The sequence below is a fragment of the Engystomops pustulosus genome, chromosome 7, assembly GCF_040894005.1.
Source record: "Engystomops pustulosus chromosome 7, aEngPut4.maternal, whole genome shotgun sequence".
Taxonomy (NCBI): Eukaryota; Metazoa; Chordata; class Amphibia; order Anura; family Leptodactylidae; genus Engystomops; species Engystomops pustulosus.
The window spans coordinates 4,598,085-4,611,682 of record NC_092417.1 but is presented as its reverse complement, the minus strand read 5'-3'; the positions used below and the strand labels follow the sequence as shown (position 1 = coordinate 4,611,682).

Sequence of the window (13,598 nt, the reverse complement as noted above, 5' to 3'; positions counted from 1 at the left end):
ATCCTGTGTGATACTGCTGAGCTGTGTATCTAATCCTATCCTGTGTGATACTGCTGAGCTGTGTATCTAATCCTATCCTGTGTGATACTGCTGAGCTGTGTATCTAATCCTATCCTGTGTGATACTGCTGAGCTGTGTATCTAATCCTCTCGTGTCATACTGCTGAGCTGTGTATCTAATCCTCTCCTGTGTGATACTACTGAGCTGTGTATCTAATCCACTCCTGTGTGATACTGCTGAGCTGTGTATCTAATCTTGCCCTGTGTGATACTGCTGAGCTGTGTATCTAATCCTATCCTGTGTGATACTGGAGAGTTGTGTATCTAATCCTCTCCTGTGTGATACTGCTGAGCTGTGTATCTAATCCTCTCCTGTGTGATACTGACTGCTGAGCTGTGTATCTAATCCTCTCCTCTGTGATACTGCTGAGCTGTGTATCTAATCCTCTCATGTGTGATACTGCTGAGCTGTGTATCTAATCCTGTCCTGTGTGATACTACAGAGCTGTGTATCTAATCCTATCCTGTGTGATACTGCTGAGCTGTGTATTTAATCCTATCCTGTGTGATACTGCTGAGCTGTGTATCTAATCCTCTCGTGTGATACTGCTGATCTGTGTATCTAATCCTCTCCTGTGTGATACTACAGAGCTGTGTATCTAATCCTGTCCTGTGTGATACTACAGAGCTGTGTATCTAATCCTATCCTGTGTGATACTGCTGAGCTGTGTATCTAATCCTATCCTGTGTGATACTGCTGAGCTGTGTATCTAATCCTATCCTGTGTGATACTGCTGAGCTGTGTATCTAATCCTCTCGTGTGATACTGCTGAGCTGTGTATCTAATCCTCTCCTGTGTGATACTACTGAGCTGTGTATCTAATCCACTCCTGTGTGATACTGCTGAGCTGTGTATCTAATCCTGTCCTGTGTGATACTACAGAGCTGTGTATCTAATCCTATCCTGTGTGATACTGCTGATCTGTGTATCTAATCCTATCCTGTGTGATACATCTAGACAGATAGAGACCTTGTATATGTGAGCAGCACTCCATGATGAATGATAACACGGTGCAGTCTAGAGCCGACAAGGAAACACCAGAAAGGTCCAATGTTCTGTGTGACTGTAACAATTCCTGCACCAGAACCTTATTCCGGGTCTCAAACAGATAGAAGAACGTCCTGAGAAGTCGCTCCTTGTAATTCAGCCTCCGTCCTCCTCCTGTAATGAAGTTCCTCAGCCAAGTGATGACGTCTCTGGAGGCCTGAGCTGCTGGTGTGTCCAGGTATCCGGTTAGTAGTGACCTGGTGGTGGCATCTGATAGACCACACAGGAAGCGGAGGAACATCTCACCTCGTCCATCAGGATAGGATTTGGCTTTCTCTAGTGATTTCTGTAACTTCTTAGGAGAATAATCGGCATAATGCACAAAGGCAGAGAAGAATTCCTGGACAGTGAGATGTAAGAAGGAATAGGACACAGGTTCCTCCGATTCCATCAGGAAACTTGATAAGAGCTTTGACTTATTGTCCACCTGGAAAGACTCCAGATCCCGACCATCAAATATAATTAGGTGATTCATGACCCCATGTTCTGCCATCCATCCCATGGACTGCAGGAGCTTCTGGGCGCCACTTTTCTCCGGGCTGTGATTGGACAGGATGTTGGCGACAAATATGGCAAAGAGCTGGGTCACGGTTCTGGGTAATAATGAGACCTGCTGGTCACTACTTGTGGTCTGGAAGCTCCTGGATAATACTGTACAGATGATCCAGCAGTAGGACGGGAGGTAACAGAACGTGTACAATGTGTCATTCTGCCTCACATAGGTAAAAGCCTTTTCTGCCAGTTCAGGGTCACGGAAGAAATTGTCAAAGTAAATCTTTCTTTCTTCTGTGAAGAATCCACTGATTTCTACCATTCGCTGGAAATCCCTACAATCCATTGATGCCAGTCTGGTCGGGCGACTGGTCATCAGAACAGAACAACCATTAAGAAGAGACTTTCCCACCAAACTGACCACAATGTGACCACAACGTTCCGGCTCTTTAGGGTCGGAGCACAAGTGACGGGATGTGAAATCCATTGTCTGATTGCTTTCATCTAATCCATCAAATATAAAGAGAAGTTTCTCTGGATCTTGTAGGATGTTCCCGAGCTGCTGCCACAGATATGGGTAATGATGAAGGATCAGGGTCTCCAGACTAACCTTATCCCATTGGTTCAGTTCCCGGAATTTGAAGAAGAAGACAAAAGAGAATCTTTGATAGAGATCGCCCTTCACCCAGTCATAGACAATCTTCTGCATCAGCGTGGTCTTCCCTACCCCGGGCACTCCGCTCACCAGCACCATATGTGGTACCAGTCTGGACCAGTGGCACCAGCGGAACATCTTGTTGGGGGAAATACGTTGTAATTCATGATGTTTTTCCTTTACATATTCCTCATGTCTTGCCCCGGTCGCTATGAGCTCATTCTCAGAGCGTTCCCTAAAGTGATGAGTGGAGACAATGATGAGGGTCACATAACGTGTGCAGAAGGGAAAACTCTCCTCCTCCTGGTTACATCTCGGAGGTTTGTTCTCTATCAGTTTCTCCGTTTTCTCATATAAATGTTTCTTGTGATGGTTCTGGATTTCTATGGAAAATACAGAAAATAAAAGTGAAGATAAGAGGCTGAGACAAGACACAATCTTTAGTAGGAGAAATGTACAGATAGAAGAGGTTATAGATCAGATATTGTAGATGCCATAGATCAGGTGTAATGGAAAGATGGAGACGTGTCATGTGGCTCTGAAATAACACAAATGCTGTGATGGGGACTTGAAGGTCGTATTCTTGGGACCAGGACTGTAATTAGGCAGAGCAAATTAGCACCTGCTACTTCCGTGAACATTACCTGATGCTCCCAGAACACCCTGCTTAGCTACAATGGTACAGGCTCAGACTGGTCCAGTGGTGCACCCGTGAATCTCCTGGGGGGTCCAACAACTGTGCCAACACAGTCACATATTGCAACTAGTATAAAATTGTATACTTAATGGGGCACCAAGGGTCCGAATCACGTTTTTTCGCCGGGTTTTCCGAATTTTATCATTTTGCGCCGAATTGCCCAGGGTTTTTGGCGCTCGCAATCGGATTGTGTTGCATCAGCGCCGGTTTGCATGCAACTAAAAACGGGGGTCGTGGCCTTCGGAAAACCCGACGGATTCGGAAAAATCGTGCTATTTAGGAATAGGATGGTGAACTCCGGCCGACCTCGGCGCAGCAGCGACACCTAGTGGACATCGGGCGCACGACTTTAGTGAATCGCCGTAGACCCGATTCCACGTCGGAGAATGCGCCGGGTAAGTAAATGTCTTGAAGCACATTGGGGCACATTTACTAAGAGCAGTGCAGTGTGTACTATGTGCAGTGTCCTGTGTTTAGTGCAGGGGGCGCCAGATTCAAGATTTCTGGCACCTATTCTTCATAATTCTGGCTCCCCCTGCACTGCTCCAACAGGGTGCACCTTTTTTTGGTGCCCGTTTAACATGGGGCATGCGTGCACTTCTGTCAGACTTCCATGTTAAATGTGGTTCACGGTCTGACTGAGCCCCGGAGCGCCTATTTCAGGGCAGAATTTTGTGTTGCGTCGGGTATAGTGCAGCCGCGCCACAAATGTGTCTTGGACATTTCTTAATTACCTTATGAAAAAGAACAGAGTACTGAGTGGTCACTGCTCCTGCCTGTGAGTATCTGTGTAGGCTTTTCCTGAACTCTTGCAGACATCCCTTATCTTATCATTTATAGCAGGACTTGTGATACCTGGTGGTGCTCTAGTACAAACACAGGGTAATGTTCATTTCAAAATTGTTGGAATAATAATACTGTATGCAACAACTACTTTTGTATGTATTCATACCTCCCAACTTTTGTGGAGGAGAAAGAGAGACAAAATGGCAGCGATTTTTTTTACCCACAGAAGCCACAATCCTAGCCGCGCCCCTAACCACACCCCCTGGCCACGCCACTGCTCATACCTTCAACGCTTCCACTGGCACCAATGTATATTTATGTATATAATTGGGGGGCATATTCCACTCCCCCTAGACAATGAGCATGTCCCCCCCCAGACAACGGGCATGTCCCCCCCTCAGACATCGAGCATGTCCTCCCCTAGACAACGAGCATGTCCCCCCCCAGACAACGAGCATGCCCTCCTAGACAACGAGCATGTCCTCCCCTAGACAATGAGCATGTCCCCCCCCAGACAACGAGCATGCCCTCCTAGAAAACGAGCATGTCCTCCCCTAGACAACAAGCATGCCCCCCCCAGACAACGAGCATGTCCTCCCCTAGACAACGAGCATGCCCCCCCCAGACAACGAGCATGTCCTCCCCTAGACAACGAGCATGTCCGCCCCCAGACAACGAGCATGTCCGCCCCCAGACAACGAGCATGTCCCCCCCAGACAACGAGCATGCCCCCCCTAGACAACGAGCATGTCCTCCCCTAGACAACGAGCATGCCCCCCCCCCAGACAACGAGCATGTCCCCCCCCTAGACAACGAGCATGTCCCCCCCAGACAACGGGCATGTCCACCCCCAGACAACGAGCATGCCCCCCCTAGACAACGAGCATGTCCCCCCCAGACAACGAGCATGCCTCCCCTAGACAACGAGCATGCCCCCCCCTAGACAACGAGAATGTACCCCCACCTAGGCAACGAGCATGTCCCCCCCTAGACAACGAGCATGCCCCCCCTAGACAACGAGCATGTCCCCCCCCCCTAGACAACGAGCATGTCCTCCCTTGTGGCTGCGTGCCCTTTTTTGTGTGTTTGTGTTATTTTTGTCTTCCAGGACCGTGCCTGCTGTGGACTGCTTGGGATTCGAAGGATTACGTCGATGACCGACATTTCTAACAAATAAAATGGTCAACGAGGGTGTGTCTGCGTTTTTTGTCCAATAAAATTTTCTGAAAACGGTGTGATTATTTATTTTTTTGCGACACTCTTCATAGTTTGCCGTAGTAGTGGTGCCGGCTAGGTGACGGTGCTCATTACTAAGGGCTGGCCTTAGTGTTTGCCTTAATTTTTTTGGCAAATTCACACTAACGCCCATACCATTACCCCGGTACCCACCGCCACCAGGGGTGCCGGGAAGAGCCGGGTACAAACCAGTACCTGACCGTCTATAGATGGTCAGGTAGTGGGGCGGCTGCAGGCTGTTATTGTTGCGCTGGAATAGCCCCCTAACAGTGACCTATCCCAGCTCAGTAATGGCAGGCTGCTGCTGCTTTATTGTATCAGGCTGATTTGAAAAATAGGGGGAGCCCCATGCCGTTTTTTCTTCAAATTTTTGACAAAAATATGCGTGGGGTTCCCCCTTTAAAGGGAGCTCCCAGGCTGTTTCCCCCATTTTTACAAAAAAATGGGGGGAAAAACGGCATGGGGTGCCCCCTATTGTTCAAATCAGCCTGATACAAAAAAGCAGCAGCAGCCTGCCATTACTGAGCTGGGATAGGTCACTGTTAGGGGGCTATTCCAGCGCAACAATAACAGCCTGCGGCCGCCCCACTACCTGACCATCTATAGACGGTCAGGTACTGGTTTGTACCCGGCTCTTCCCGGCACCCCTGGTGGCGGTGGGTACCGGGGTAATGGTATGGGCGTTAGTGTGAATTTGCCAAAAAAATTAAGGCAAACACTAAGGCCTGCCCTTAGTAATGAGCACCGTCACCTAGCCGGCACCACTACTACGGCAAACTATGAAGAGTGTCGCAAAAAAATAAATAATCACACCGTTTTCAGAAAATTTTATTGAACAAAAAACGCAGACACACCCTCGTTGACCATTTTATTTGTTAGAAATGTCGGTCATCGACGTAATCCTTCGAATCCGAAGCAGTCCACAGCAGGCACGGTCCTGGAAGACAAAAATAACACAAACACACAAAAAAGGGCACGCAGCCACAGGGGAGGACATGCTCGTTGTCTAGGGGTCAGGGGTAGACATGCTCGTTGTCTAGGGGGGGGGGAAATGCTAGTTGTCTAGGGGGGGGACATGCTCGTTGTCTAGGGGGGGGGGATGCTCGTTGTCTAGGGTGGGGGGGGACATGCTCGTTGTCTAGGAGTCGGGGGGAGACATGCTCGTTGTCTAGGGGGGGGGAATGCTCGTTGTCGGGGGGGGGGGGCATGCTCGTTGTCTGGGGGGGGACATGCTCGTTGTCTGGGGGGGGACATGCTCGTTGTCTAGGGGTCAGGGGGAGACATGCTCGTTGTCTAGGGGGGGGAAATGCTCGTTGTCTAGGGGGGGAAATGCTCGTTGTCTAGGGGGGGTCATGCTTGTTGTCTAGGGGGGGGGAGACATGCTCGTTGTCGCAGTAAAGGGGAGGGGTCCTATGGAGCGCAGTAAAGGGGAGGGGTCCTATGGACCGCAGTAAAGGGGAGGGGTCCTATGGAGCGCAGTAAAGGGGAGGGGTCCTATGGAGCGCAGTAAAGGGGAGGGGTCCTATGGAGCGCAGTAAAGGGGAGAGGTCCTATGGAGCGCAGTAAAGGGGAGGGGTCCTATGGAGCGCAGTAAAGGGGAGGGGTCCTATGGAGCGCAGTAAAGGGGAGGGGTCCTATGGAGCACAGTAAAGGGGAGGGGTCCTATTGAGCGCGCAGTGAAAGCTATAAAAAACACATTTGATATTTTCCTTCCCGCTTCCCAGTACAGGGCCTGGAATATTTAATACCGTCACTAGGAAGTATACTTTGTTACGCAGAAACAGGCCTCACACAGCTCTGTACGTGGAGAAATAAAAAAGTTATTGATTTTTGAAAGTGGGGAGTGAAATATGGAAAGGCAAAAATCGTTCCGTCAGAGTAATGGAGCAGACGGCCGTGTATGACCATTCTGCTCCATTACTGTCACAGAGCGATGACATGGACCTTATGTGGACCCCAACACACCCCTCGTTTTCATGATCTATGGGGGTCACATCACTGAAACCCCCACACATCAGCAGGTTAAGCCCTGTCCTATGGATAGGGCCTAACTTGTATTTGTGGGAAAACCCCTTTAACCCCTTAACGCTCTGTGTCGTAGCTCTACAGCGCAGAGGTATAAGGAGTGTATGAAGAGGGCTCACGGGCTGAGTCCTCTTCATACAAGGTGGGGGGTTTTGCATGTTGCAGAAAACCCCCACCGCTAATAACCGCAGTCGGTCATTCTCGCCGGCAAAGTCTTTTTTACGATCGCTGTGCCCCCGAACGTCATCGGGGGGCGGCGATCGTTTGCCGTGGTAGCCTTGGGTCTTCTTTTGACACGAGGCTACATGGCTTCTGCAGGTTCGTTACAATGAGCCAGAAGTATTGCAGTATATGGTAGGAGCGATCTGACCATCTAGGGTTAATGTACCCTAGAGGGTCTAAGAAATAGTGGAAAAAAAAAGAAAAAAAAAAGTTTTAAAAATAAAAAAAATGTATAAAATATTAAAAATTCTAATCACCCCCCTTTCCCTAGAACGGATATAAAACATAATAAACAGTAAAGATCACAGACACATTGGGTATCGCCGCGTCCCAAAATGCCCGATCTATCAAAATATAAAAACAGTTACGGGCGGCGGTGACCTCCGAGGCGGGAAATGGCGCCCAAATGTCCGAAATGCGACTTTTACACCTTTTTACATCACATAAAAAATGAAATTAAAAATGATCAAAATGTCGCACAGACCTCAAAATGGTAGCAATGAAAACGGCGGCTCATTTCGCCAAAAATGACCCCTCCCCCAGCTCCGTGCACCGAAATATGAAAAAGTTATTAGCGTCAGAAGATGGCAAAAATTTTCTTTTTTTTTTTTTGCACACATTCGTTTAATTATTGAAAATGTATTAAAACACAATAAAACCTATAAATCCGGTATCACCGCGATCGCACCGAACCAAAGAATAAAGCTGAGGTGTTATTTTGAGTGCACAGTCAAAGTCGAAAAAACTGAGCCCACAAGGACGTGACACGTGCGGTTTTTTTTTTTTAATTTTCCACATTTGGAATTTTTTGCAGCTTCGCAGTACACGGCATGTTAAAATAAATAACATTACAGGAAAGTAAAATTTGTTACGCACAAAATAAGCCCTCACACAGGTCTGTACACGGAAACATGAAAAAGTTATGGATTTTTGAAGTTGGAGAGCGAGAAATGAGAGGAAAAACCCTGCGTCTTTAAGGGGTTAAGGGATTAAGTATATGGTACAATAAAAACAGAATAGAAGGGCACTGGGGGGGGTTAGGGATGGGGGCAGGGGGTCTATGGGGGAAAGTGTTTAACCCTTTAGCTGCTGCCTGCAGTCACTGTAGAGTACCTGTTATCACACTGCAGCAGCTGCACACACTCGGCTCTGCTTCATCAGACGAACTTCAGTGAGGAGCAGGAGGAGGTGGGGGCAGGGAGCTATTGATGTAGCAGAGCTGGAGAGTTCCTGCCTGCACGGAGGGGATGATGTAGCAGAGCTGGAGAGCTCCTGCCTGCACGGAGGCTGATCCCCTGGGGCTGCTGTGCAGGGGCAGTGCAGAGAATATGACACTCTGCACTGCTCCATCCATCCATCCATCCATGTGCCGAGTGGCAGCCTGAGGACAGGGAGGGCTCTGCCTCCCAGGGGAGGGGATGGGGGAGGTGCCGGCTCTGCAGCAGACAGCCTGGGAGCTGGAGAGGAGGAGGACGCTGCACCCCGCCCCCTGGCTTCTCTGTATCCTGAGCAGGACGGAGGCGGGACTCGGGGGCGGGACTCGGGGGCGGGACAAGACGGAAAAATCCGTGAAAACGCAGAAATAACCGGGACTTTCACTTAACGGTCCGTGCAGGCGGGACAAGGGTTAAAAAATGGGACTGTCCCGCCCAAAACGGGACGGTTGGGAGGTATGTGTATTACATGTATGAGCCTTTGTCTAGGGATATTGTCAATGTTAATAAAGTTAGGCTGTCAAAGAAAGAAAAAAAAAACTGAGACAGGAAGAGACAGCACAGACATCTTTCCTTGCTGCAGATGGACTGATAGCAGGACAGACATGTTACACTGGATGCTGAGAAATTCTGGGAGTTCTGTTCATAAATAAAGTTCCTTTTACTATTCCACTACTGGAGAATGATGTGGATAATCTGCTGCTAACAGGTTATGGGCCCAGCATCCAAGTATTCCAGTATCACAGGACAATAGGAAAGTGTGAACAGTAAGAAGATAAAAGAGAAAGATAAGATGGCAGCCAGCAGCAATCCTGGGAAGTTCTCAGTGCCTGACAAACCAGAACTAGCAATCCTGGAAATACAAGGTGAAGATGCTTCTAATAAGAGAAGGTACATGGAAATATACACAGGAGCCCAAGCCTGATCCTCCATCAGATGAATGGATAGAGAAGGATCAGAAAGCACAGAGCACTATCTCCCTCAGTATAGATGATGACCAGATTGTACACATATGCAAATGTAACACTGCAACGGACATGTGGGAGGAGCTACAGAAAGTGCATGAAAGAACAAATCTCAGCAATAAGCTTTATCTAATGAGGAAACTGTATCAGTCTAAGTTAAGCACGGGCCAGAATATGCAGGACTACATCAGAGACACCCTAGAAATAGTGGAGCGCCTGCGCGGTATAGGAGAAGACATAAAGGACTTCCATGTTGCTGCACTGTTACTCAGTGGTCTCCCAGAAAGCTACGACACGCTGGTCACCGCACTGGATGCACGGCCGGATGATGAGCTCACATTAGAGGATGTTAAAGGCAAACTTGTGGATGAGTACAAGAGAAAAACAGAGAGTGCAAGCAGCAGTGATGTGTCCAGCGCAGAATCTGCATTAAAGACGCAGGACCATACAACACACAAGAGTCATATAAAGGAAACACGTGAATGTTTTGTATGCAAGAAACCCGGTCACTTAAAGGCAAACTGCAGAGTCTGGAAAGCAAAAATGAATCTGCTTAAAGGAAAAGGGAATAATCAGAAGGCCAGAAGTGCTATTAAAGAAGAAAAGGACCCTGTCTGTGTTGAATCAGCATTTAATACAAGTACAGGCAGATCAGCGAGGCATGTATGGTGTATAGACTCTGGTGCTACAAGTCATATGACAAATAACAGAAGTTTCTTTTCTAAGCTAAACCAAAGCAGATCAGAAAAAGTAATCTTAGCCAATGGTCAGTATATAACTTCAGAAGGAATAGGAGATGGCTGCCTCCACTGCCAAGGCTCTCCAACAGAAACCAGAAAGATCCAAGTAAAGAATGTTCTCTATGCTCCAAGTCTTGAAAGCAACTTGTTATCGGTGAAGAAACTCACAAGAGAAGGGAATGTAGTTACTTTTAAGGATGACAACTGCATCATCACAAGAGAGGGTCATACTGTCAAACAAGAACAACATGAGAATTGCCTCCATGTGTGGCATAGGCGTCTTGGGCACAGAGACCCAGAAGCAATAAGAACGCTAGTTCAGCAAGAGCTTGCTAAGGGCGTACAATTGACCAATGCAGTCAAAAGATGAAATGTACTAGTTGCCTTAAAGGTAAAATGACAAGGAAATCATTTCCTAAACACAGCACCATTACATCAGCACAGCCACTGGACTTGATTCATACAGATGTGTGTGGCCCAATGAGAACTCAAACACCTGGAAAGAAGAGATATTTTCTGACATTTATTGATGATTATTCTAGATATACAATTGTCTATTTGCTTCACAGCAAAGGTAAAGTTGCAGAGAAACTAGAAGAGTCCATAGCTGAAGTATCCAACAAATTTGGAAGAATGCCAAAGATACTACGTGCTGACAATGGAACTGAATACACAAGTGGTAAGACACAAGCTATATTAAAAAGAAATGGAATCTTGTTCCAGACCACCATGCCATACCACCCAGAACAGAATGGTATAGCAGAGAGAAAGAACCGAACTCTTTGTGAAAGTGCTACCAACAACATATTGGGGAGAAGCAATAATGACCGCTTGCTATCTTCAAAACAGATTACCAGGGAAAGCTACTAAGAAAACTCCATATGAGCTATGGAATAATAGGAAGCCAGAACTAAAGCACATAAGAATATTTGGAAGTAAAGCATTTGTCCATGTCCCTAAGGAAAAGCGTACAAAGTGGGAAGCTCATGCAAAGGAAGGAATCCTGGTAGGCTACAGTGAAACTCAAAAAGGATACAGAATCCTGCACCCAGAGACCAACAAGGTGACAATCAGCAGAGATATAGTGATAGATGAGAACTCTGTATCACTCAAATGTCATGAAGTTACTCCAATAATTCCACTTGAGCAACAGTCACAAATTCAAGGAAACAATGAAGAAGACACTGAAGTGTGGGTCGGCTCTAAGGCTGCTGAAGAAGAGACTGTAATACCAGCTGAACCCTCAGTCAGGAGATCCAACAGACCAAACAAAGGTATTCCAGCTAAACGACTGTCCTACATAGCGAAGACACTTTGTCAGTCAGAGCCTCAGTCATGGGATGAGATGCAACAACTGCCACTCCATGAAAAGCAGAAATGGATTAAAGCTGCAGATGAAGAGATGGAATCCCTCCAACAGCTTCAGACATGGAAGATTACCAAACTACCACAGGGTAAGAAAGCAATCGGATGTAAGTGGGTTTTCAAAACCAAGTATGACTCTGATGGTAGAGTGCATAGATTTAAGGCAAGATTAGTTGCAAAAGGGTACTTACAAAAATATGGAGAAGATTAGATGCTACATTTTCTCCAGTTGCTAAACAAACAACATTTAGAGTGTTAATGTCTGTAGCAGCTGTGCAAAACATGAAAGTAAGACATTTAGACATTAAGACGGCTTTTCTAAATGGTGACATAGAAGAAGAGGTTTATAGGTCTCAACCAGAAGGTTATATTAAGAAAGGAGAAGAACACCTTGTGTGTAAACTGCAAAAATCTCTTTATGGTCTAAAGCAATCAGCAAGAGCGTGGAACACTAAACTGAATGATGTTCTACTGAAAGAGGGGTTTACAAGAAGTCAAGCTGATCCGTGTTTATACACCAAATGTATAGCAGATAAGTGGATGGACGTTCTTCTGTATGTTGATGATGTTATTATAGCTCATCAAGAAGAAGCTGAAATTACAAAGGTAGGAACAATTTTAAACCAACATTTTGAAACAAAGGATCTTGGAAATGTGTCACATTATCTAGGAATCCAGATCCAGAGAGAACATGATGGAAGTTTCCTTCTCAACCAGAAAGCTAAAATTGTCTCAGTTCTCAACCAGTTTGGGATGTCAGAAGCCAAAGGTGCTTCAACACCAATGGATCCATCTTACCTGAAGTTGGAAGGAGAAGATGACTTACTACCTAATAATGAGAGCTACAGAAAAGTAGTGGGGGCGCTACTGTACATAGCCACTACTACTCGCCCTGATATCACAGCGACAATGGGCATTTTGTGCAGACGTGTAAGTAAGCCACGTCAAAGAGACTGGAATGCTGTTAAAAGAGTCCTCCAATATCTAAAGCAAACTCAAGCTATGAATCTAAGGATATCTGCAAATGGTGATCTAAAGCTCACAGCCTACGTGGACGCATACTGGGCTGGAGATTTAAGTGATCAAAAGTCAACAAGTGGTTACTTGTTCAAATTGGGAGAAAGTCCAATTTCTTGGTCAAGCAGAAAGCAGGTGTCGGTTGCATTATCATCTACAGAGGCAGAATACATTTCGGCGGCTCATGCCAGTCAAGAAGTAATTTGGTTGAACCAACTATTAGAGGATCTCGGTGAAACTCCAACTCAACCTGTTACCATTTATGAAGACAACCAAGGATGTATTAACCCCTTAGCGCTCCGCGCCGTAGCTGTACTGCGCAGCTTCCCACTATTGGCGCTCAGTGCAGTACAGCTACTGCGCGAGCGCATACTATATTAGAATTGTCACCACGTCGCGAGACGTGGTGACATCGGGCTGAAATTTGGGTGACAGAGGCAGGAGGAGTTCCTGTCTCCGTCACCCGACCAATCAAATCGGTCCCGCCCGCCGATCGCCGTGATTGGCCAGTCAAACCTGACTGGCCAATTACAGCGATTTTAGGCTAAAAAACGTGCTTTTAGCACTTTCCTCTTCCTCCAGCGGCACCATTTTGGTTTGGTATCGCTGGAGAGAGGAAAGAGCGTTACTGTGTGCACCAAAATACACTTTTACACTATAAATAGTGTTCTGATCCTTATCTGATCCCTATTGTTCCCTACAAATTCCCATCCCTATCTGTTTTTTCCTGCGTCCTGTGTGTTCCCTGTGTGATCGCCTTGTGTGATCCCACGTGTCTTCCGTTTTTCCCTGTCAGTCCCTTCTGAACCCAAACGCTCTTTTCAGTGCGCTGTGTTAGCGTTGTTCTGCACTGGACGCACTTTTCAGTGCGCCGTGTGAATAGCGCTGCACAGAATCTTTAGCAATCTTAGCGGTAGTTAGTTTGTCTTAGGGCAAGCTAGGTGCATTTGTAGCGCCTTTTTGCGCGGTGCACATAGGGTTTTTTTCGGTGCCTGGTAATATTTTTTTCCAGAACGCCGTAGGTGTACCCGTACTTAGCTATTTTTTGTGTGTGCCATCTGTGCGGCTGGTCCGTGT

At 46.8% G+C, this 13,598-nt stretch overlaps 1 protein-coding gene across 1 annotated transcript in view; it reads right to left on the bottom strand.

Moving 5' to 3' along the window:
• Positions 1–958: 958 nt before the first annotated feature.
• The window catches only part of LOC140068882 (NACHT, LRR and PYD domains-containing protein 3-like), a 40,999-nt gene continuing 28,359 nt past the window's right edge, over positions 959–13,598 (bottom strand). The window contains exon 8 of the mRNA XM_072114244.1: positions 959–2,637. Within this exon, the coding sequence (XP_071970345.1) occupies positions 959–2,637 (1,679 nt within the window). The remainder of the gene's footprint in view (positions 2,638–13,598) is intronic.